Source organism: Bos taurus, chromosome 8 (genome assembly GCF_002263795.3).
Source record: "Bos taurus isolate L1 Dominette 01449 registration number 42190680 breed Hereford chromosome 8, ARS-UCD2.0, whole genome shotgun sequence".
Taxonomy (NCBI): Eukaryota; Metazoa; Chordata; class Mammalia; order Artiodactyla; family Bovidae; genus Bos; species Bos taurus.
In genome coordinates this window covers 102,798,136-102,821,418 of record NC_037335.1, presented here as the reverse complement: position 1 = coordinate 102,821,418, position 23,283 = coordinate 102,798,136, and the positions used below count along the sequence as shown (strand labels likewise).

At 55.0% G+C, this 23,283-nt stretch overlaps 1 protein-coding gene across 12 annotated transcripts in view; it reads right to left on the bottom strand.

Moving 5' to 3' along the window:
* RGS3 (regulator of G protein signaling 3) overlaps positions 1-23,283 on the bottom strand; it is a 155,168-nt gene that overhangs the window by 11,104 nt on the left and 120,781 nt on the right. For 7 of the 12 annotated variants that reach the window (XM_059889111.1, XM_059889115.1, XM_059889113.1 and 4 more), the window contains 1 exon segment: positions 4,969-5,928. In XM_059889111.1, coding sequence (XP_059745094.1) covers positions 4,969-5,928 — 960 coding nt within the window. 12 annotated transcript variants of the gene reach the window in all.

The window sequence follows — 23,283 nt, the reverse complement described above, 5'->3', positions numbered from 1 at the left end:
CTGTCTCCTTGGAGCAGTTTTCTCAGATACACTGAGATGCTATCTCCCAGGCTCGAGTCATTCCCACCAAACAAAATAACTCTCTACTTTCAGGTTGTAACTCTGTTTTTTTAGTGGTTCGAGCTGTTACTCACTGCGTGCCAGGCAATGTGCTAAAGCGCTGTGTCATACTTTCATTTAACCTTCTCAACAATTCTAAGAGCTTTTTGCTGTTATTTCCCCCCAGTTTACAAAGCTGAGGAAACTGAGGCCCAGAGCTGTGTGCTTAGTCACTTCAGTCATGTCCGACTCTTTGTGACCCCATGGACTGCAGACTTCCAGGCTCCCCTGTCCATGGGATTTTCCAGGCAAGAGTACTGAAGTGGTTTGCCATTTCTACTTGCCCGGGCTCTCCGAGCTGGCCAGTAGCAAAAAAAATTTCAGGTCTGGCTGCAGACTCCACCCATGACTGAGGGGTCTCCTATAAGCAGGGGCTCACCTGATTCCCCCTGTTGGTCCTGACCTGACTTCTGGGGCCACGTGGCCATGCCTGGCTCCTCTCTCTGACCCAGACCATCCTGGCAGACCACATGGAACTTTGCAGAAACACTGGGGCTAAACTCTACACTTATTTGTTTAGACAGAGGAACGAATCCTTTAGGCTTTTTCAGGTAGGAGGCTGGAAGTTGCTATCATGCCTTGGAGCTGGAAGGTGTCTCAGGGGCTCCCTTGTCTGAACCACAGCCTAGATGGGAAACTTAGTGCAGCAGGGTGGGCACCCTCCCCTGGCAGCCTCTGCCCAGGCTGGCTTCCTGCAGGAGGGGAGAAGGAAGCAGCGCCAGGGAGGGGCCACAGCCTCTTCTCCCCACTGTCAAGGAACGACCCATGATTCTGGGCTGAGCCAGGCCAGGCTGGGGTGAAATTCACAGATGCTCTTGCAGTGTCCCTAACTCCCAGGAAAAGGCCCAGAAAATCTGTCCTGCCGGACCCTTTTGGGAGCAGCCGGCAAGATGCAGGCCTGGCAGCAGAGGGCGCTGTGGGACAACTCAAGCCAGCACAAGAGCCAGCCAGCCTCAGGATATCCCACGGGATAACCCCAGGGGATCTTCTCTTCTCTAGACCTCAGGCAGCCCACCCGTAAGATGATCACGGCTGAGTGTTCCATCTCTCAGGTCTGTCTGGGTCAGATACTCCTAAACACAGCAGAGGGGAGGGGTAACCTGGGACTGTCACCTCTGTGACAGATTGCACTATGGCCCGCCTCGGTGTAGCCACACGGCAACACAATGACTGGCCGAAGGCCACAGGAGCTCTGTCTGGCCCTCCTGGGTCTCATTGTATCACAGGATGACTACCGTGGGCACAGAGCTGTCAATATACTGCAGCCATCTTGAATCCCTGGGACAACTCCCTGAAGACTTAGCCACTCCTGTTTTATAAGAGAAAATCGAAGCTCAGGAAAAAAAAAAAAAGCTCAGAAACTTGGCCAAGGTCTCAAGACCAGGAGGGAGGAGGCAGAGCTGGGACTGAACCCAGTCTGTCTGACTCCACAGCCCGAAGACCTCACCCCTCTCCTCTTCACCTCTTGCCTGGCTCTGCCTGGAAACTGTGGTCGGTTGGCATCCGTGGACCCTCCCTGAAAAGCCACGCCCAAACTGGGAAAACGGAAGTCACAGGAAAACCTGCCGCCTCCCCCAGCGGCCAGTCCCCAACCCGCTGCCCCTCGCCTGCTAGAGGTGTGCAGGGTTTAGGACAGGCTCAGAGAGGACTGGACAGGGTGAGGCCACTGTCCAGCTCCATCGTCATGTGGCCTGGGACAAACCCTTCTCCCTAGGCTTCAGACTCCCCACTGTAAGATGAGTACAACTGGTCCCAGCTTACGGCAGTGCTGTGAAGGCTACAAAGGAGGCGTGGGGGGGCGGGAGATGCCCGGTGAATGCTGGGAGGACTGCTACTGCTCTTGCTGTCCTCCTTTTTCTCATCACAACCATTGTCGTCAGCATGATCCCTTTTATGGAGGACCAGCAGGAGCTGAGTGCCAGGTACTCTTCTGAATGCTTAACCCAAGTCAGGCTCTTTAATCTTCCCAGTAACCCTATGATAGAGGTTCTATTTACTCATAATACCCATTTTACTGATGAGGAAACAGGCTCAGAGAAGGGCAGGGATTTGCCCAAGTCCCACCGCCAGTGAGGGATGGAGGGGGACCAGGGTTTCTGTCCAGCCTAGACTGCACTTCCGCTTGACAAGGGTTAGCTTCTTACTGAAGCCGGCTGTCTGGAAGGAGAAGAATATGAACAATGCTGAAGGACTCGAGGCCTGGCAAGCAGAAGCCAAGTGGTAGGGTGGCAGCCTCTGAGGTCCCTGCCAGCTAGTCACTCAAGACCAAGAAAGGAGACAACAGGCCAACAGAGGGTGGGGGATGGGAGGATGCCAGTGGGAACCTTCAGCTCCCAAAGGAGGAAGCTGGGACGGGAGAGAGAGCTGTCCTAGGCATGCTGGACTACCAGGCGGAAATAACTTCCCCCAAATTGGAGCTGAGATCAACTGGTTTGGGGAACTAGAAATGTATGTGAGAATGTGTGTGAATGTATCTGTATAGAAATATCTGTACTGGAACAAGAGCAGATGGGACAGAACTTGGAAGGGTCTGGTGGGGACAGTGAGATTGGGAGGCCCAAGGTGGGTGTGGGTCCTTGGACCTCAACCGTCATCCAGAGGAGAGTGTCCAGGCCTGGCCTGAGTCGGCCTGAAGCCTCACTTCAGTAGGACAGAGGTCTGGACTCCTCTCTATAGAAACTGACTCCAAAAAAATGGCCTTAGATGGTGATACTCAAACTATGGGAAATGTCCCAATCCCTGACGGACTGGTTGAAAACGCAGGGTCTGGGCACTGCCCCCCGGAAATTCTGATTCCAGCTTCTAGGGAGGGGAATTAGAAATCTATATATTAATGACCTCTTCCCCTGATGATTTCAGGGCACATCAAAAGTGCTTACAGATGAGGAAATAGATCCAGTCCCCTCGCCTTTGGAATTTAGTTCTAATTCCTGGACACGAAGTTTCAGGCCCTTTCCTGGAGGGCCCCAACCCACCCTTCCAGCATAGGCACTTTTCAGCAGAAGGTGTTATCCCTCGTGCCCAGCGGCCTTATTGCTAGTGGCTGAGAAGCCACAGAGGTTTCTGAGGCCATGTCTCAATTTGGTGGGGAAGTGTGCTGGAATCCATTAGTCATGTCTGCCACAGGTTTAGAGGCAGGAATGGCAGCATGCATGCCACGCATCAGCCATCCATGCACTGTAGAAATCTCTTGTTCTAGCTAAATTAACTTCTGCAGAGTCTAGTCTAGGTCATGTTCTTTCACAGTATGCCTACCTCATCCTCTCTGTTTATTCTAAACCTGCTCAACTTTCAAAGCCAAGGTGAGGAGCATCTTTTGCTAGAAGCCTTCCCTGGTGGCCCTGTGCCCTGGGGTCTCTCCTCCCCGAACCTGCATGACCACCCCCCGCCAGCCTCACAACAGTTGTCATAACAACTCCTTGCACCACACTGACTGTTAGCACCTCCACAGCATTTGCCTGGCGCCTAGACTAATGACATCAGGCACCAAGTTCTTTAGAAGGTGAAGTGAAAGTGTTAGTAGCTCAGCCGTGTCTGACTCTTCGTGACTCCATGAACTGTATCCTCTGTCCACAGAATTCTCTAGGCGAGAATACTGGAGTGGGTTGCCATTCCCTTCTCCAGGGGATCTTCCCAACCCAGGGATGGAACCCAGGTCTCCTGCATTGCGAGCAGATTCTTTTCACTGTCTGAGCCACCAAGGAATCCGCAGGCTCTTTGGGCTCACCCTCAATTGCCATGGGTTGTAAGTGCTATTAATCTCTGCTTTTCAGAGAAGACACTAAGGCTCAGGAGGGCTGAGTGGCTCACCCAAGACCACATAGTAAGTGAGGGACAGAGACCAGATTCAAACTGGCTAGTGGGCCTCAAGGGCTTCCCAGGTGGCTCAATGGTAAAGAATCCACCTGCCAAAGCAAGGGATGCAGGCTCGATCCTTGAGTCAGGAAGATTCCCTGGAGGAAGAAATGGAAACACACTCCAGTATTCTTACCTGAAAAATGCCATGGACAGAGGAGCCTGGAGGGCTACAGTCCATGGGGTCACAGAGTTGGACTTGACTGAGCCAGTGAGCATGAACACAGATGGGCTTCAAAGCCATGATGCAGTCTTTCCACTGTTAGGCCACCCCACTGGCCCACACAGAGAACACATTCCTCACAGGCTGAGATCAGCCTCATGCATCTCTGTGGCCCCTGCTGTGGCATGGAGCACAGGGCCTGGCACACAGCAGGAAATCAATAAACACTTATTCATCTATTTATAAATATTTGCAAGAGACAAAGAGCATGGTGGTTAAGAGCTCCAGCCCTGGAGCCTCATTCTAATTCTGGTTCAGACATTTATAAACTGTGCAACCCAACGCAAGTGACATGACCTCCCGGTACCTCAGTTTCCCCATCCGTAGCAGGCAACAACAGTGTCTACCTACTAGGGTGGCTGTGAGAGTTAATGAGTTCATATAAATTGCTTAGAATAGTACCAGCATGGAGGAAACATGTGTTGTCACGCTTGTGGGCTGACAGGTTTCTAGTCTGGCTAGGCTTGGACCAAGTGTAAGTTATAACCATTTCTCCAGCTAGCATGTTGGATCTTATAGATCCACATATACCTGCTCTATTTTTGGTGGATTCCCCTGGTACAATGGAGCTGTAAGAATATCTGGAGTCAGAAAGTCTTGCATTTAAATCCAAGTTCTGCCTTCTTGGTCCCTCTGGGCCTCAGTTTTATCATCTGTTAAATGGGTAGAAGGCTTATTGGAAGGTTGAGACAAAAGCAGAGGTGGGACAAAGCAAGATTCATTCCCTGCAGCTCTTGGACCCATCCAGCCCTGTCATGTACCCTGTTCCCCTCCACCATTGGGCTCCTTACCTTCCTGTGTCCTGTGAAGAAGAGGGAAAGGTGGTGCATTGAGCCTCCATTGCGGCCCAGTTCCTTCTTGAGGGTGCGGGGGGAAGGCATGGCCCAGGTGGATGCGGTGCCCTCGCCATCCGAGCAGTGCAGGGTGGTGTCGGAGGAGAAGCAGGGCCCACGGTTCTCCTGCAGCAGGCTGCCCTCGCTGTGCGTCCGGCGCCGCAGCGAGTTCTGCACGCGCAGCGAGAGGCCGCCCTCGGCACCCGGGCCCGTCTCGATCATGCTGCTGCGCTTGGCCTCCCCGCGTTCTCCGTAGTTGTCATCACTTGTGTCCTCGTCCTCGTCCTCCTCCCCCTCCTCGGCCTCCTCTGCATCCTCCTCATCGCCCGAGCTGCCCCCCTCTGCCCCTGCCTTCTGGCTGTAGGTGCTATCCAGCCGGACCTCGGGGATCACGAAGTTTGGCTTGGAGGCCACGGGCGGGTTCCCTGTGGCTGCTGGTGGGTCCCCAGAGCTCGTGGTCTCCTCAGCAAGGGGCTCAGATGCCAGGGGGCCCTGGCCGGGGGGCAGGTCTTGATGGGGCAGAAGGTCCTGGGCAGGGGCTTCCTGGAGGGCAGGGAGGTCTTTACTGATCAGAGGGCCTTGGCCGGGAGAGGATTCTCGCCCAGCAGAAAGGTCCTGGCATGGAGAGAAGACTGCGGCTGCAGGGTGTTCCTGGCCTGGTGGGGAGTCCTTGCTGGGCGAGCATTCCTGGCGCACAGGAGGTTCTTTGCAAGAAGATGAGTCTTTGCTGGGTGTTGATTCTGGGTCAGCAGAAGGTTTCTGGCCAGAAGAGGAGTCCTCTTTGGGTGGAAGCTCTTGTCCGGGAAGAGGCTCCTGGCCAGGAGACGGGTCCTTGCTGGGTGAGGGGTCCTTGGCACCCAGCCCCTTCCCTTTCTCCCCGGGCATTTCCTTCTCATCCGCCTCTGATCCCTCAAACATCTGTGAAATAAAGAGAAAACGAGAAAGGCTTACAAGAGGAGGCTACCACGCACGAGTCAGTGTCACAGAGACTGAAAATGAGGCAGTGATCCACAGCCCACAGCCTGTACCCCACGGTGTGAAAGCCGAAGCGCCCCGTGGAGACCCGATAGCCCCTTTGGCTTAGCTGAATATGGGCTTTCCACCCTCACTGCTTGCTGGAAACTTGCGCTCCATCAAAACATGGTTGGTCATTTAAGGGAGACAAGGGAGAGGTTAGTTACCATTATACGGCTTCTCTCATATGCCAGGAGCCGTGGCAGATTAAACCCCCTTATGTAATGTTCCCCGGGGGCTTTCTTGGTGGTTCAGAAGGTTAAAAAAAAAATCCATCTGCCATGTAGGAGACTCAGATTTGAGCCCTGGGTCAGGAAGATCCCTTGGAGAAAGGAATGGCAACCCACTCCAGTATCCTTGTCTGGAGAATCCCATGGACAGAGGAGCATGGTGGGCTACAGTCCCTGGGGTCACAAAGAGTCAGACACGACTGAGTCACTAACGCTAACATGTAATGTTCCCAATGGCCCTCGAAGGGGAGTGTCGCGGTCCTTCTGCGAGTAAGTCGCTCTGTGAATAAATGAGGAGCAGACATCCTTGGCCTTCATGGACCAGAGTCAAAACAAGCCCCAAGCCAGAGCAGCTACCAAGTGAGAGAATCCCAGACCCAGCCAAAGGATACCTTCCACCTGAACCAAAGCCTTTCAAAAGCCTTAGTGAGTCATTTGAAGAAGAACTTGCTTTGAATGTTCAGCTTTTTTTGAAACTAGTAAACTGGAAAAAAACCCAGAACTTCAAAATACTGTGCATACCAGTACTCGACAAATGTCATAGACATGTGGAACCTCACTGAGAGGGATCACCCACCCCGTGCTTTTTAAACTATGACTGGAGGAACCTCAGGAGTCGCACGTACAAACAAAAGAGGAAGCATTCCTGCCTTACACACCACCCTCAGAATCCTTGGAGTTTTCGCTGGGTTCCTGCAGATTTCATTTGCAAAGAAGAAAATACTGCCCTTACTCCGAGTCTGAAAAGCAGCTATCTCACAGGAAGACTGGGGCTCAGAGAAAGTCAGGGGTGCCCCACGGGAAAGTGGGTCAGGCTCGGGCTAGGCTGGGCTCCCCCCATCACAGTCGAGGACCTGGAGTGCTGGATCGGGAACTGCTCAGAGCCCAGGTTCCGTCCGTGAAGAGGCCACGAGGACACAGAACTAATGAAAGAGGAAGATGCCACACATTTATGAGAACTGTACAGATAAGCGCACGCACACACACCCACACCCACACACACACAGGTGCAGAATTTCAGGGTAGATGCCTCAGAACATAGGTTAAGAGCTCTTACTGTAAAGACCACTAATGTTCATTTGACGGATGAAGAAGCTGGGCCCAAAGAGCAAGTACTTACCCACTATGGCACAGCTGCCAGAGACCGAAAGGCCATGCCTGCAGCTGGGAACTCTTTTAAGCCCTGGGCCGGCCAGGCCTCACATCTGGGAATAAGGGGCCCAGCTGCAGCCCAGGGCAGCTGCTGCACCCACGTGTCAGGGGTCAGAGTGGCATCTGGGAGCACCAGAGTGGATGTGAAAGGCCAGTGGGGTAAAAACCACTGCCTGGGAGGATGAAAGTGAAAGCCCCTCCCACCTCCACCTCCTGGGTTGTGGGAGGGAGAAAGTTGCTGAGCCAGGAGGGGGAGCCTCAGAGGACTGCAGGATGATCTGGCCAGAGTTTGGTTCCCAGGTACAGGCAAAGACAGGGGCCCACTTACCCCGAGGACTGCCTGCCCTGCAAATCCTGCCCGCAGCTCCACGGTGAAGACTTACCCACCCAGGAAATCCTCAGACCACACAGCCTCAGACGTGGGAACTTTGGCGAGCCCATATCCCCACTGCACAGATGGGGAGACTGAGGCCCAGAAAGGAGAAGGGGCCAACCTAGAATCACACAGTGGGGCCAGGAAGAGCCAGTCCCTAAACCCTCTGGACCTCTGGCTTGCCACCTATGAAATGGAATAACCAAGGTACCCAAGCGACACACGAGGAGAGTACACTATAAGAGTCCCAAGCTCTGAAATGGGATGGTGGTGGTGGTGTGGTGGTTGTGGTGATGAAAACATTGTTCATGAAACTTAAACAGTGCCACATCTTTCTCATGGACCCCTAGAAGCAAACTGTCAGGCTCCCAGAATCGAAGTTGGCAATTGTGATTCCAGGCACCCCCAATCCGGGAATCTCATCTGGGAACCTTAGTTTGTTCCCAGGGGGGTCAGAGAGACTCTCCACTGAACTAACAGAAAGACAGAGGGCCCAGCCTGGACAGTGACCTAGGGACTTGCCCAAAGGCACCCGTAAACGCAGGGCTAAGCTGGGGTTAGAGCCTGACTCCTGGCTCTCTCTTCCCAAGCCCCCTTTGGATCTCAGTTCCCAGGGCAGCCCAGCTCCTGCCTGCCCCCTCACACCAGCGAGCATTCTCCATCAGAAAAAGCAAACTGTGGGCAACGCCAGCTCCCTGGTGTCCCACATTCTCTCACCTCCCCCTCTGCCAGACCCCTCCATCTGGAAGCACGGACAGTCGGAAGCAGCAATTGGTGCCCTCGGGAACTGGCACTGGGCCCTGAGAGAGGAGCAGGCCACCCTTCCCCTTCCTGGGGGTGGAGTGGGGCCAGGGCCTGCACCAGTAGTGACTGCAGCCGAGCAGCCTGCCCCTCGAAAAAGTGCAGCACCAGATCCAAAACCAGAAATGCAAGTCAGCCGGCCTCTGCCAGTGGTGCTCAGCGAGGCCAAAGCAAACAAAGCCGGGAGGGGAAGTGCCTCTGTCCCCAGGGGGCCCCCGCCCCGGAACGCTGAGAAACCACTCAGGACCCAGGGCTCTCACAGCACCCGTGGTTCCTGCTCAGACGGCCCCAGTCAGACTTTGGTTTTGCTTCCAGCAGTGTCATTTCCTAGCTGTGCGGAGAATATGGCCAAGCCTCCCCGAATTCTCTGAGCCCTGATTCCTTACCTGGGGCAGAGCCGTGATATCACACCAAACTCACAGGACTAAGTTCACGCTCTTCACGGGGCCTGGCCCACAAGAAGCATTTGATAGAGCGGGAGCTATTCTTAGTCTAGGCTTATCTTTGTCATTGTTGTTGAGTGGCTCAGTCGTGTCTGACTCTTTGTGCCCCCATGCACTCTAGCCCGCCAGGCTCCTCGGTCCATGGGATTCTCCAGGAAAGAATACTGGAGTGGGCTGTCATTCCCTTAGAGATCAGGAAACTGAGGTCCCAGAGGCTAAGGGAATCACCTAAGAAATGGGAGGCTGATTCAGTACTAGAACTCCTGTCTCCCAGTTAAACGTCTCTCCCCACTTCCCTGGATCTTTACACACAAGGGCAGGGGAGCCCCAGGGGTCTAGACGGAGGGGGGGCAGGCTGTGAGCAATGGCCCTTCACCCAGGCCCATCCCCCACAGGGCAGACATTGGCAAAGAAGAACCAGCTCAGAACAGACCAGGTTCTGTTTTGTGTGAGCGCCTGAGTAGGCTTGGTCAGATCTGTGTTCCTAGGAAAGCTGGAGTATGGGGTATCTGAGGGGGTAGGGAGCCTCTGGAATAGAAAACCTCAGAAGCCTTAGAGGAGAGGGTAGCAAGTGAAGAGAATTAGGACGGCAGAGGAGAGAAAGGTGAGAGCCACGTTACAGAATGGACGCCAGGCATGAGCTGGTCCTGGGAGCAAGGAAACGACACAAGCAGAGCTGAGCTGCATGAGACTGCTCTGGACGGGGTGACAGGACGCGGGGGTGGCGGGAGGCCTGGGGAGCACGCGTCCACGCAGTCATTCATTCTCCGGGCACTGAGTTAGGTCCTGGGGTGGGGGTGGGGACAGCAGAGGCCAAGTCAGACACAGTCGCTGCCCTCCCCTGAGCAGAAAAGCAGAGGCTGGACAACTGGTCTCAAGGAATGCGGTGAGTGCTCTGAAGGGGACACCCCGTTAGGCAGCTGTTACAACAGGTTGGGGTACCAAGAATCCAGCCAAGGCGGCCCAGAGACCAGCTGACTCGCCCAGGGCCCTGGGTCCGAGCCTGCCGAGAAGCTGCCCTTGTGCTACAGAGAGCGTGTATCTCTCCCATCCATCATTTCTTTGGCTCGGCTGGACCAGGGTTAATTCTGTGCATGTCTCGCCTGCTAGAAGCACACAGGAAATGAACCAGGCCTTCTAAATGGAGCTGCTGTTTAGGATATAATCAAATCCTCTCCCCATTCCAATCCAGGGCTCGGAACAGGCTGGGGAAGGGTGGCAGGTGTGACACCCAGAGGCCTGGCTCACACCACCTACGTCCCCCGGGCCCTGTGGTGGCTGGAAGTGACTTGCCCAATGTCACATAGCTACTAAATGTGGAGCCAGGTTGGCTGACCCCAAAGTCAACCTGCAGCTCTAATATGACTCATCACCTCCACCACAGATGCTGGGCTCGCATCTGCCCTTGAAAACCACTTCCTGCATTGGGCAGGGCAGGGCTCGGCTGGGGTGGTGGAGGCCGGGGTTTGGGGTGGGGGGCGGTGTGCCAGGGTTTGCCTCTATCTCAGGGTGGCCCTTCTGCAGGATTTTCAGAAAGAGCCTGGACAGAAGGCCGGAAGACCCCGGCTGGAACCCCCACCCCATCATTTGCTAGCTGTGAGATCCCAGGCGATCACTGTTGGGGACCAAGTCTGAGAAAGGACAGGAAATAGCTCTGTGAAAGGGAAAGCAGCTGGACAAAGGGAGAGGCCACGAGATTCCCACCCGGCCATTTGAGCTCCAGGCTCGCCTTTTGAGATGGGGGTGCTCCTCTGAGTTTGGCAAGCTGGCTCAATGCTGGCTTCCGGGAACCCCCGCTCAGCCTCAGTCCAGCTCCTCAGGCTTGGCTTCTTGACCCCCGGAGGCTGGAACCACCGCCCTGCCTCTGCCACTAGCTCAGGGGCCTCCAAGCCGTTTCCCTCCCCGGCCCTCACTGTGATGGGTTCGGCAAAGTCCAGGAGGAGGGAGGCAGCAGGTACCTTAAAATGGGGAGAGCTCCAGAGACAGATCCCCCCTTCACACTTACTGGCTGGGTGACCTCGAGGCTAACTTCTCTGGCCCGTTTCCTCAGAGGTAACAGCATGCCGGGGAGGAATGACTGAGCAGACATCCACCCAGAGCTCAGCCCTGGGCTGGTACACGAAGCACTCCGTCAGCGGCAGCCAGGACCACCGCAGCATGGCCTGGTTCTGACATTTCCTCCTCTGGATCTCCTCCAACTGAGCCGACGACCCCCTCCTCCGCTCCAGCAGGGGCCTCTTGGCCTGTGTCCTGCTCATCACACCCTGCTCCGGCCCCCTCCCCCATGCACCCCTCCATTCCCTAGGCAACAACCATCAGATGACACCCGGTACCCGCTGCCAGCCCAGACCTGTCCTCTCTCAGAATGTTCTAGGCTCTGTGGACATCAGAACAAGAAAGACATGATCCTTGTTCTGGTGGAGCTCACACGCTGGAGAGGAAGCACTGGCGTGAACCAGGTCATCACCCACAGAAACAATCTGAAGAACACTATGATCCATAACGTGAAGGAAAACTGCAGAAAACAGAGGGGCGTGTGGCAGAGGCCACCCCGTGAAAGGGCCCTGAGGCGGAGATCCGCTCAGGGGGCAGGGGTGGGCTCACAGAGGAGCAAACAGCACAAAGGCCCCAGAGCCTGGAAGGCAAGCACCCGCGAGGGCAGAGAGGACACCTGGGTGGTTGGAGCCCAGGCACAAGAGGGGGACCTCCTTCCGAATGGCCCACCAGTGTCTCCAACTCGACACGCCCCATTCTGAACTCATGACCTTCCCCCGAGTCCATTCCTCCTCGCGGAGTCTCTGAGTCAATCACACCCCCACCAGGTGCCCGAACCAGAGGCCTGGGTATCATTCTCTCTTCTCCATTACCCCCATGGCCAATCAACAAATCATCCTGATTATCTCTCGTAAAATCTTAAGAATCTTTCCACTGGGGGAGGTTATGTGTGTGCAGGGACAGGAAGCATTGGGAATGCTCTGTACTTTCCTCTCAATTCCTAAAACCACTCTGAAAAATAAAGTTGATTAAAAAAAAAAGAAGAAGAAGCCACTCTCTCTACCTCCACTGACCACCACTTGCCTCAATACCACATCATCTGGCCCTGGGATTGACACTGACCTCCCAGCAGTGGTCCACACCCCTCTGCTCACTCTCTGCATCCTGCCAAAGGAGTCTTCTAAATGCGAATCTGACCCTGTCACTCCTTGGCTTAAAAACCCTGGTTCCCCAGGTCCCTCCAGACAAAGCCCAAATTCTGTAGCCCTAGAAGGGTCTGGGCTTTGTGGGCTTTGTCTCTCCCTCTAGGCTTACCTCTCCCCACTCCCCATCTTAAGTATTGATGATAAATGAATGAATGGGCAACCCAAGAAACTTCACAAACCATCTAAATTGTTATTACTCAAAGTAATAACTCATGAGCCAGCAGCAGCAGTACCTGGGAGCTATTACAAAATACAGAATCTCAGGCCTTCACGAGATTAGAATCCACATTTAAAGATCCCAGGTGATTCATTTGCATATTAAAGTCTGCAAAGTACAGATCCAGCCTATCAGTTCTCAATAAAGAGACATAATTTAGAATCATCTAGGGTGCATTTTAAGAATATCTGTAACTGGGTCCAATCCCAGACCTGCTGGATAGCAGACCCCGACAGGAGGGCCGGGGCATCTTGCCTTTTTTCGACTTTCAACTTCCCCCCCAAGAATTCTGGGGAGTTGCCTCCATTAACAGACAAGGTGACTGAGGCTCAGGGAAGGGAGGCAATACGCCCTCAGAACACACAACACAGAACACACAACAGAATCAGGACTGGAATCCAGATCAGAACCCGGTATGGTACCAATTCAAATACACGGTGTTCCCTCTGTAAGGAAGCCCATAAAGCCGCAGCAGCCCCTGGCCCACAGTGGGTAGCCATCAAGCCCACTGGAGTCAGCTAGCCCGTTCACGCTCCCTATGAACAGAGGACCAAATGCAGGAGGAGAGAGGGGAAGGAGGAATTTGACCACACACTGAAAATTCTCTGTCCCTGAAGAATCACACCACAACCCATGGAACCGTCAGGGGCTCAGGAAGGCAGGCAGTACACAGTAGCGGGGAACATACTCATTGTACTGAAAGCAATACTGAGGCACGGAGGGGAAGCAGCTCACCCCCTTCAGAACCTCTCCAGACAAAGCCAACACACAGGGAAGAGGAAGCCCTGAGGACTGAGAAGAGAGGGGACCCCTTTTAGAAACCGTCCCTCCTCTTGGTGCTGCCACCTGGCTGAGTCAGAAGAACATGCCCTCAGGCCTGCCCTGTGGAGCAAGAGATGCAGAGATGCTCGCTCCCCTCTGGATGCCCAGTTTCTCACTGGGCAGTCTTCCCTCCAACCCTGTAGCCCCAAAGACCCCTTCTACGCCCCAGCCCTCTTCTCAACTGAAAGCCATGCGCGTGGACAGCAGAAGTTCCCCAGCGTCTTCCTGACCCGGTGGTAACTGATGCCTCCGCCAGAAGGTAAGTGCGGCCCTGTGGGCCTCTTTGGCCCCACCCTGGGTCTCTCTGCTCAGAAACCGGTTCTCCTGTGGGCTCCACCACCACTCCCTTACCCCGGGGCACCTTCCTTCTCTCCCCGATCCGGTGTGTGCACCTGCGCTTTCTCATTTCCTTATTATCCTGCCCTCCTCAAGTCCACTTCCTGCCCATCCCATGCAGCCCAGTTAAAGGCTCCCTGGGATGCCCTAGCTAGAGGGCTCTTTGCTCTCCTGCCAAGTCCCGGCCTGCGCTGCTCGTGTGGCCCTGGGCAGGCTCTGCTTTGGCTCATCAGGACTGTGTCCCAGGCTCACCCACCTCACCCCCACCCCTAGAGTTACTCAGCAAATACCTACCCAGTGTCAGACACGTGCCAGGGCCTGTGCAGGGCACTGGAGCCCAACGGTGGCAAGACACATGTCTCTCCCTGAAGGCGCTGGGGTCTACAGGGGAGAGCACCAGGTAAAGGGCCCATGTCAATCTCCCATCCACCTCCCATCATCTCAGGGGGTTATGGACGCATAAAGGCAGCAGGAAAGACTGGGGTGGCTCTTGGAAGAGGTGGGGAAGAGGATAGGAGAGGGCATCCATGCCAAAGCCAGAGATGACATGGAATATTTGAGGAAGCACAGGTGGATCTGTGGAGCAGAAGCATGGTTATGTTAAAGAATTTGGACTTTATTCTGAAAGCAATGTTTACTCGGTGTTGTAAAGATAGGGAAGGTGGAGCTAGAGATGGTGAAAACAGAAAGCAATGGAAAAAGAAGAGTGGAGACGGGAAGAGCGAGACCATTCAGTGAGCCTCTACTAGACCGCCGGCGCTGTGACAGCGGCTATGCACACGCCTCACGTCCAGCCACATTATGAGGTCAGTATCACTGGCCCCATTTTGCAAATAAGGGATCCGGGACTCAGATAACTTGTAAAACTTATGCAGGTTCAAAAACTGAGTAAGAAAAGGAGTCAGAATGCTCTGCTGGCTCTAAGCTGCTCTTCCTGCGGCCCCCGACCTCCTTTCCTGCCCCCTTATACTCCCTCTTCCTCTCTCCCTTCCTCTCTGTCTTCAGAAGACCTTACCAAGCTCCCAACCTGGGCCTGGCCAGGCAGTGCTGAGCAATTCCAGATGCCTGATCCCTGTTCTTACCCCCAAGTTAGTGGAGATTGAGGGGTGGGTGTCTGACTCACCCGGTGGGCAGAGGGCTAGTACAGAATCCCCAGACCACCTCCCTCCCAGGGACCCCTTGATGTGTGGGAAGAGTCAGAAGCATGTGGTTTCTCTGTGATGTTCTACACTAGGTTGAGCAAACGAGAAAGCTCTGCCAAGCCAGAGGGACCCCAGAGAAGGACACAAATGGAACTGTGGTCAGGAGGCAAGGATCTGGACTCAGGCAGGGCGGATTGAATCCCGCTTCTTAATCGTGTGGCTGAGTCAGTGGTACCTCCCTCGCAGGGATGCTAGTGGGCAGGAGGCAGGACCTGGGGCATAGCCCTGCTCGGCCCATGGCCATGACCATCCTCTTGCGGCTCAATTTTCCCTCATGGCAAGCACTGGAGACCAACCCCCAAATCTCAGGCTTAACTCCAAGCAACAGCTTGGAGAATTGGGGAGCACTTTCAGAGCCAGGGGTGGAGGAGAAAAGCCTACTGCTGATGAAGAACAGGGGTCTGGAGACAGGCAAATCCAGGTTCCTATCCCGGCCCAGCCACCTCCTAGCTCAGTGCCCTGGGGTAGGCTGCTTAACCTCTTCAAGGCTCAATTTTCTCATCTGTGAAATGGACAGAGGTAGCAAGTACCTACACATGGTACTGTTGGGAGTCCACCCAGACAGAAGGGCCTGGCATATGGTAGGTGCTCAATACACATTGAGCTAAGTCACTTAAGTCGCATCCAACTCTTTGAGACCCTATGGACTGTAGTCTACCAGACTCCTCTGTCCACGGGATTCTCCAGGCAAGAATACTGGAGTGGTTTGCCCTGCCTTCCTCCAGGGGATCTTCCCAACCCAGGGATCAAACCCACATCTCTTACTTCTCCTGCACTGGCAAGCGTGTCCTTTACCACTAGCACTGCCTGAGAAGCCCAGTAGTGCTCAATAAACACTTGCAATTGCAGGGAGGTAATCATATCTCCTTCTTTCATCACCATCATCACCTGTCCCCTCCCCTGCTTCCCACTCCAGGAGAAGGCACTTGACATATTCTGACTGCAGCCCCACGGAGCTATTATCTGTACATTTCAGGGAAGAAGATTGAGGCCTATCTGAAAGGCCCTGGAGGCTGGGGGTAGCCAAGCCTGTGCTCAGCTTCCCTTTGGCTAGGTCAGTCTGGCTCACTGCATGGCCCCAGGTCAAGTGACTCTCCTCTCCAGGCCACCCTCTCCCAGAGGGTATCTGTCCAGCTCTGAATCTCAGCCAGCCTGGGAGGGTCTGTTCTCAGGGCCCAGGGCCAGGCCAGGATCCTGGTGGGTGCATCGAGCGCCGAAAGAGTAGAAAACACCCCCTTTCCAGAGACCTATCCCTACCCTTGTCTGTCTGTCCCAGTCCCTAAAATACTCCTCCTTCAGTGCCTGCAGTGCTGGGGGCATCCGGGTGGGGGACCGGGGTAGGGGTCGGGGAGAACACGTGAAGGTTTATCTGGCTGTGGGACTCAGCTGCAAACCTGCAGTCAAAAGTCACCCTCCAAGGCCCCAGGCACCTCCACCCGCTACCTCCGCCACTGCCTCCCCAAAGCAGACACCCTGTGTCTCTGCTGGAGCTGATTTCAAGGCTGGGTTTGTCTGGGTTGACTGTCTGCTCCAAACTCACCCTCCTTTCCTGGGGATCCTGAGTATACTCCGCATGCTGCTTAACCCTCCCCTTCCCTCTGGGACAGTCCAGCTCCCTCCCCTGCGTGTTCTGTCCCTGCCAACCCACCTCCCCTCTTCCCTCCAGCCGGGCTGAACTATTGGTAGTTCCCCAAACACAGTCTCCTCTCAGGCATCTCTAAACCTGTGCTCACTGCACTTCCCTCCTCTGTCCACCTGAGAACTCCTACTTATCTTTCAAAACTGCTTAGCCACACATGCATTGCCCTTGATTTCTGGCAAAGATGATGGTGACCGATAGTGAGAAAGGATGATCTTTTGAATAAACTGGATATCCACCCAGAGAAAATGAGTCTTGACCTCGGTCTCCACCCTAAGAATCTATTTCGAGTGGATTTTAAAGCTAAATATGAAACATAAAACATCCAGAAGATAATATTGGAAAATATATCCAAAACCTTGTAACAGGCAAAGAAACAGGATTCAATAAATATTTTCCATAGAGACAAAGATTGACAGGTTGGACCACTAAAATGAAGAACTTCTATTCTTCAGAAGACACCCTGAAAAGAGTGAAAAGGCAAGCCTCTGAGTGGGAGGAGATATTCATAATGTGCATGTCCAACAATGAACACATATCCAGAATATTTTTTAAGCTCCTTCAAATTAATAAGAAAAAAGACAAAGGATCCAACAGAAAACTGGAGAAAAGATTTGAACAGGAACTTTCCAAAAAGATTATTCAAATGGACAATCAACATATGAAAGGGTGCTAAACCTCAGTAGTCACCAAGGAAATGCAAATGAAAGCCACAGTGAGATATCACAATAGCTATTGTCAAGTCTGTTGGTAAGGACTCCTGGAGCAACAGGTGTTCTCCTACGTTTGTTTGAAGAGGGTGTACTGGTGTTACACTTTAGAAAATTATACAATGGAATCTACTAAAGCTAATTATATATAACTTTATGACTCAGCAATTGTAAACCTTAGGTATTTGGCCAACAGAAAAGTATATTATAGTGTACCAAAAGACACGCATGAGAATATCCGTAACAAGACCGTTCATGATGACCGTCAACGGGCAACAACCCAAAAGTCTGCCGATGGTAGAATGGATATAGTCACACAATGAAATACCACCCAGCAATGGGGGTGAACAAAATAAGACTGCATCCAGTAACACTGACAGATTTCACCATCAAAATGCTGCTCCAAAGAAGTCAGCATAAAAGGACACACAATCAAGGATTCCACGGATACAAAATTCAAAACAGGCAACACCACTCAACGAGAGACGTCAGGACAGGAGCACTCTTTGAGGTGGTAGCGACGGAGGTGGGTGGCAGCTAGGGGGTGGGGGAGGTTTCCAGGGTACTAGAATGTTCTGTTTCTTGACCTGGGGAGTTTGTTCACCTTGTGATAATTCATCAGCGACATACTTCCATCCTTGAAACGAAAGACGTCATTTAACGTTGCAACGTAAAGTTTATTTAGAGAGCAAATAAAAGCCCTCATCCCAGGGTCTGATGGCACCTTCCAAGTGATTCCTCCCTGTCCTCCCTCCAAAAGCTGCTGTACCACCTTCCGTTCAGCAACTGCCCGTTCTGTGCCGGGTCCCGTGCCGAGCACCTCACTCCACCCACAGCATCTCATCCAACAACAGCCACCGGTAAAGGAAGGTGCCAGGGGACCCCCATGGCCCCCATGACTCAGTGCCAGCGTGCACGAGCCCTCCCTCCACACACATCATCTCATTACCCCAGCGAGGCTGAGCCCTTGCCTAACGAAACGCAGGCACCGAGAGGCTCTGGGTCTTGCCCCACTGCAAAGTGGGGAGTCCCGAGCCCAGGCACCTGCACACAACATTATACAGCCTCCTTGAGATAAGCCGGAGTAGAGACATAGAGGTGATTCCTATGGCTGGGTTAGAAATCATCTCTCCTCCCTGGAGGGGTGGGCACACTGGGATGAAGACCCGCTCCTTCGATGGACATCCAGATGTGCACCCAGATTCAGTCTCACCTCCTGCAGGAAGCATCGCTGGGGCTCCCGGGCTGGGTAGGAAGCTTCCCCAGGGTTTCCCCTCCTCAGGCCTCCCCACTGAAGCTGTCTTGTTACCATCCATTACATACCCATCCCCAGCACTAGACTGAAGACTGGAAATATAGCTCCAGCCCTTGGCCAGTGCATGGTACATCGTAGGCATCTGACACGTGCGGAGGGAAGGGACGGAGGGTGGGGGCAGAGAATGTAATTACAGAGCCGCTATTTGAATCAACGAGGAACTTCATGAATTGAGGTCTGAGTACCGGAGGTTTCAGAGCTCTGCGTGGACACAGTTAAAACCATTAACCTGAGGAGTGGGATAGACACACCACCTTCCATTCCATGTTCCTCTGTGCGGTGGACTCCAGCCTTTTTTTTCAAGGTTGTGGCCAGCCACCTGGCTCCCAGAGGCTCTGCCTAGCTCTTCCTCTGCCTCTCCCCTGCCCCCTACCCTCTGCCACCCTGCCAGGAGTTATCGGAGTTCTGCTATTAGCCTGAGGCTAATCCCACCAAGAGGCAACCCACTCCCATATTATTGCCTGGAAAATCCCATGGAGGCAGGAGCCTGATGGGCTAGCTACAGTCTATAGGGTCACAAAGAGTTGGATACAACTTAGCAACATCAACCCCACCAAGAGGTAACCAATGATACCACAGAGAGCAGGGGCTACGTGGGGGAGGGTGCGCCTGGTTCCAAATAACTCACCACCACCCCCTCTCACCTTTCTAAGTTGGGAGCCGCTGACAGTTTTTCAGCCCGAGCCCCAGTGCCAGGTGAGGGCAGGCCAGCCCACGGTAGAGGGGGAGGGAAGAAGCCTGGGCCCTCTGGAGCAGAGGGCACACCTGGCAGCTCTCCACACATCTGAGGCCATGACCTAGGCCCCTCGCCAGAGGAACAGTCTCCTGGGACCCCTTTCCCTCTCCTCCATGCCTGGAAGCTCCAATCTCTCAAGCGGCTCGTGGCTCCAGCCCGCCTCTCCCCCAGTCCTGCCCCCACCCAGCTGGTTGTGCAGGCAAAGGTGGTGGCTCCCTGGGGCTGAGCCTGGCTGGCCTGCTGTGAGCGGCTCCAACCTCTCCAGGCTTAGCGGGCTGAGCCATAAGCAGCCTGTTTATCCCTGGGAGGAATGACGGTTTTCCCTGAGCAGTGACATCTTGGAAACGGCCTGGCTCCACAAACAACAACAAACCTCCCTGCCTCAGCCCAGGATCCAGCTTGAAGGAGAAGGCTTCTGATCAGAAGGGCCTGAGGAACAGGTTGGGGGCCGCTTCCCCGAGAAGCCCAACCCTGGCCTTGACTGATGACCCTCAGGACCCAGGAAGAGGAGAGGGTGGGCAGGGAATGGAAGAGTCTCTGGATAGCAGGAAGGGGCCTGGCACTACCTGGTGCGGTCCCTGGTTGCTCTAAAAGGGAAACTGAGCCAGAGAAAAAAGGAGATTGGCCTGAGATGATCCAGCCAGCAGGGACCAGACTGCGCCTCGGTCTCCAGTCTGTTGGCCGGGCCAGGGCTTTCTCTACCATACACACTGCTTTTCCAGAGGAAAAAGCCAGTAATGTGGGGGTCCTGGAAAGGAATGTGTCACTAAGGGGGTCCTCCAAAAGTGAGCACCAAGATGAAAGCCAGGTGCTCTGAGTCATGCAGCTGGTGTCATGGAGAGAAAGCTGGGTGGGGTACCCACAGATCTGGGTTCTTGTCCCCACTGTGCCACTGAGTTGCATGGAACCTCAGGCAAGTCCTTCTTCGTCTGCCTCAGGCCCGCATCTGGCCAGAAAGTAAACACACTCAGTTATTCTGGGGCCTTGGGAGACCAAACGGGAAGTGGCTTTCAGGGTCCCCTAGGTTCCCCAGGAAACTAGCGGAGCGTGAGCACTCCCTCCTTAGCTGTATCTCTTTTGGGGAACCAGGCAGACCACTGGTTGAGAACCACACACCACCCCTCAACCCTCCGATCCACCTCCCTGGTTGGCACTGTCCCGGTGGGGCCCAATCTGAGCTCTAAGCTGCCATAGTCTGTGGGAAAGACCAGAAGTACTGCATTCAAACCAGCTGGGGCTTGTCCCTTCCACCCTCCATGGCCCAGGCCATAGTGTAGACACCACACCACCCAGCCCAGCCCAGCCCAGCCCAGCCTGATCCCTGAGTGGGCTTTCGCTGTGGGCTCAACCAGGCTGAAGCCAAGGTTTTCCCTGCCTCACCGCCTATCAAATCCCATCCCCCAACCCTTGGCCCTATGGGAGCCATCCCGACGTGAAGAAATGAGGGCCCCTCCAAAGGGACTCCCCATCGGAGCCCAAATTGGTAGTGCCCACTCTCTGCCAGGCAGAGCTAGGAGATGAAGAGGAAGAGCTGACTTGGACATCAGAGCCTGTCCTCAAGGAAACCCACCTGAGCCCCTTCCTATCACACCCGGAGCCCCAGGCTGGACCCTTGGGACCAAAGGATGAATCCGGCTCAAACCCCACGTTCATAAGACATGAAGCAACCACAGTGGGTACCACCACCACTGGACATATTCCAACTGCAGTGTTTGCTCTAGCTAGGGAAGGCTGGGTAGGATTAAGACCTGGAGAGAAGGGAAGAGAAGAGATGGGCTTTCCGGGCAGTGGGGACAGCACGTGCAAAGACAAGAAAGCAAGGAAGTGGGGTGGTTTCACTAACACCAGACACTGATGATCAAAAGCCCCCTCGACCATCTCCGGTTCAAAGCCCCGGTGACATTCCCCACAGTGGGGCCACTCACCTCAGCTGCCTCCATCTTCACCAGCCCCCTACCCCCGGGTACAGCAGATGCCAGGCTGGGCCAGGAGCGGGCCCTGCTGTGGAACTTGGCTCCCCAAAGGGCCCGCCCTGGGCTAAGCCTTGCCACGTGCTAGGGCTGGGGAAGAGGGGAGGTGCCCCTTCGCTGGGTGTGGAGGACTCAAGGGGCCCTGGTGGAAACTTTGACTGTGGCCGCAGTGCCCTGGCTGGGATCCCATGGGCACTGGCAGGCCAGGCACTGCGGCTCCCTCCTTCCAGGAGACAGACCCACTCCAGCCGTGAGGACAGGGGAGTCCGATAGTCCCAGCTGTGAGGCCTGAGGGCGGCGGAACGATGTGGCGAGCTCTTGGTGAGGGATCTAGTGGCTCCAGACTTAGCTAGGCATCTCAAGCCAGGAGTGGCAGACTCCAGACTGAATGTCATCGCTGGGGTCGGGGTGATGACACCCACATACCCGGTCCTTGCTGTTCCAGGAGGCAGACATCCTCCAACCTGGTCCTGGCCAGAGACCTGCTGTGTGAACTGAGGCATAGCCCCTCCACTCTCCGCACCTGGCTCTCCTCGGCCCTGAGCTCCCAGGGCAGGAGGATTCTTCTCGGACACCTCAGGACAAGAGGAGAGATGCAGGCTCTCTCCACGTGGACAACAGAATCGGCCTCTGTCTGCTCACAGCGCCTAACTCTGCGGGGTGAGCCGGACCCTAACAACGACACCCTTCCTCACAGGTCTCAGCGAGAAGCCAAAGGAGCAGGTGCAGACCTTCCCCAAGGGGCTCAGGAGGCAGAGCATCTCTATCTCTGCCTGGACTTTCAGTGGACATTTCAGCAGACACCTCAGGGATCAGCCACCGCAGCCCTCTACCCAGACCAGCCCCCCGAGAGCACCACTTCCTTCCCCTCATGGAAGGCAAGAACAGCCATCCTTGTGCCTGGTGGGTGGTCAGCACCATGGGCTGAGAGCTCCCTCCCCACTCAGCGTCCGGACTTCTGATCACCAAACATTCCTTTCTCTCGGCAAGAAAAGCCGGCTGACCAGTGTAGAAGTGGTAGCAGCACACAGTGCAAGCACGCCCCAGCCCTGCAGGGTCCCCACCCGCCGAGACAGACAGACAGACACACACACACAGAGCTATCTCAGAGCAGAACATAACATGGTTTGGTTGCAACATGCCTCTCAATGGCTGCCCTGGGGAAGAAACAATAGGAACAGGGGCACAGGGTGGCCTGGACAAGAGCCCCCAGCCCACCGCACACGCACCCTGGCACCCAGGCACCTACCCAGCACACTCCAGCAGGGACCTGGGGACTCCTGGCTGCTGTTCCTGCCAGCCCGCCCGCCCGGCTCTCCGCCTGGCTCCTCCCGCAGGCGGGCAGGCAGCCGGGCGGCCGTGACTGTGGCAGCTCCCGGCGGCCGTGTCAAGCAGCTGCCTTCCCCAGACAGAGCTCCTTTGTGTCAGCAGAGCTATTTATGGACTTACCCAAGTTCCCCAGGGGAGCGATACCTGCTGGGAAAAGCAGAACCAAATGACCAGGTTCCACCTCGCACATCTAGGTAGCCGTTTTCAAAACCCTTGCATCACTCGTCCCTCCTCCTCCTCTTCCTCCTCCTCCTCTCTGCCCTCCTCCTCTTCCTCCCCCTCCTCCTCCAGCGCCCTTCCCAAACACACACCCGGTCCAGCCCGCTGCCGCCACTCTAGAAAGAAGCTGAATTTCTTTCTTCCATCAAACAGAAAACTCTGTAATTTCCCAAGACACTTTCATCTGAGCAGGAGTCCGGGATGTCTTGAGGAAGAGTCCTCCACCACCCCATCCTTCAGCCGGCAAGGGGACCAGCGGCTCCCTGGGTGACAGGCTCACATGCACCAGCCTTGACTCCCCAGCCGCGCCCGTCCCCAGGACTGGGGCTGCCCCACCCCGGACCCCCGGAGTGCTGCTCTGGAGAGAGAGGTGTCCACTTTTCACGGTGGCAATCCCGGGCACTGAGGATCCCAAGCCGACTGCACCCCCACACACATCCTGAAGGCTCCCCCAGCTGGGGCATCCCAACCCACTGGCCGCAGCTCTGGGCTCCCCCAGCAGGGGCAGGACAGAGCCAATCACCGAGGCTTTCCAGGCACACCCCCACCCCTACCCCAACCCGCC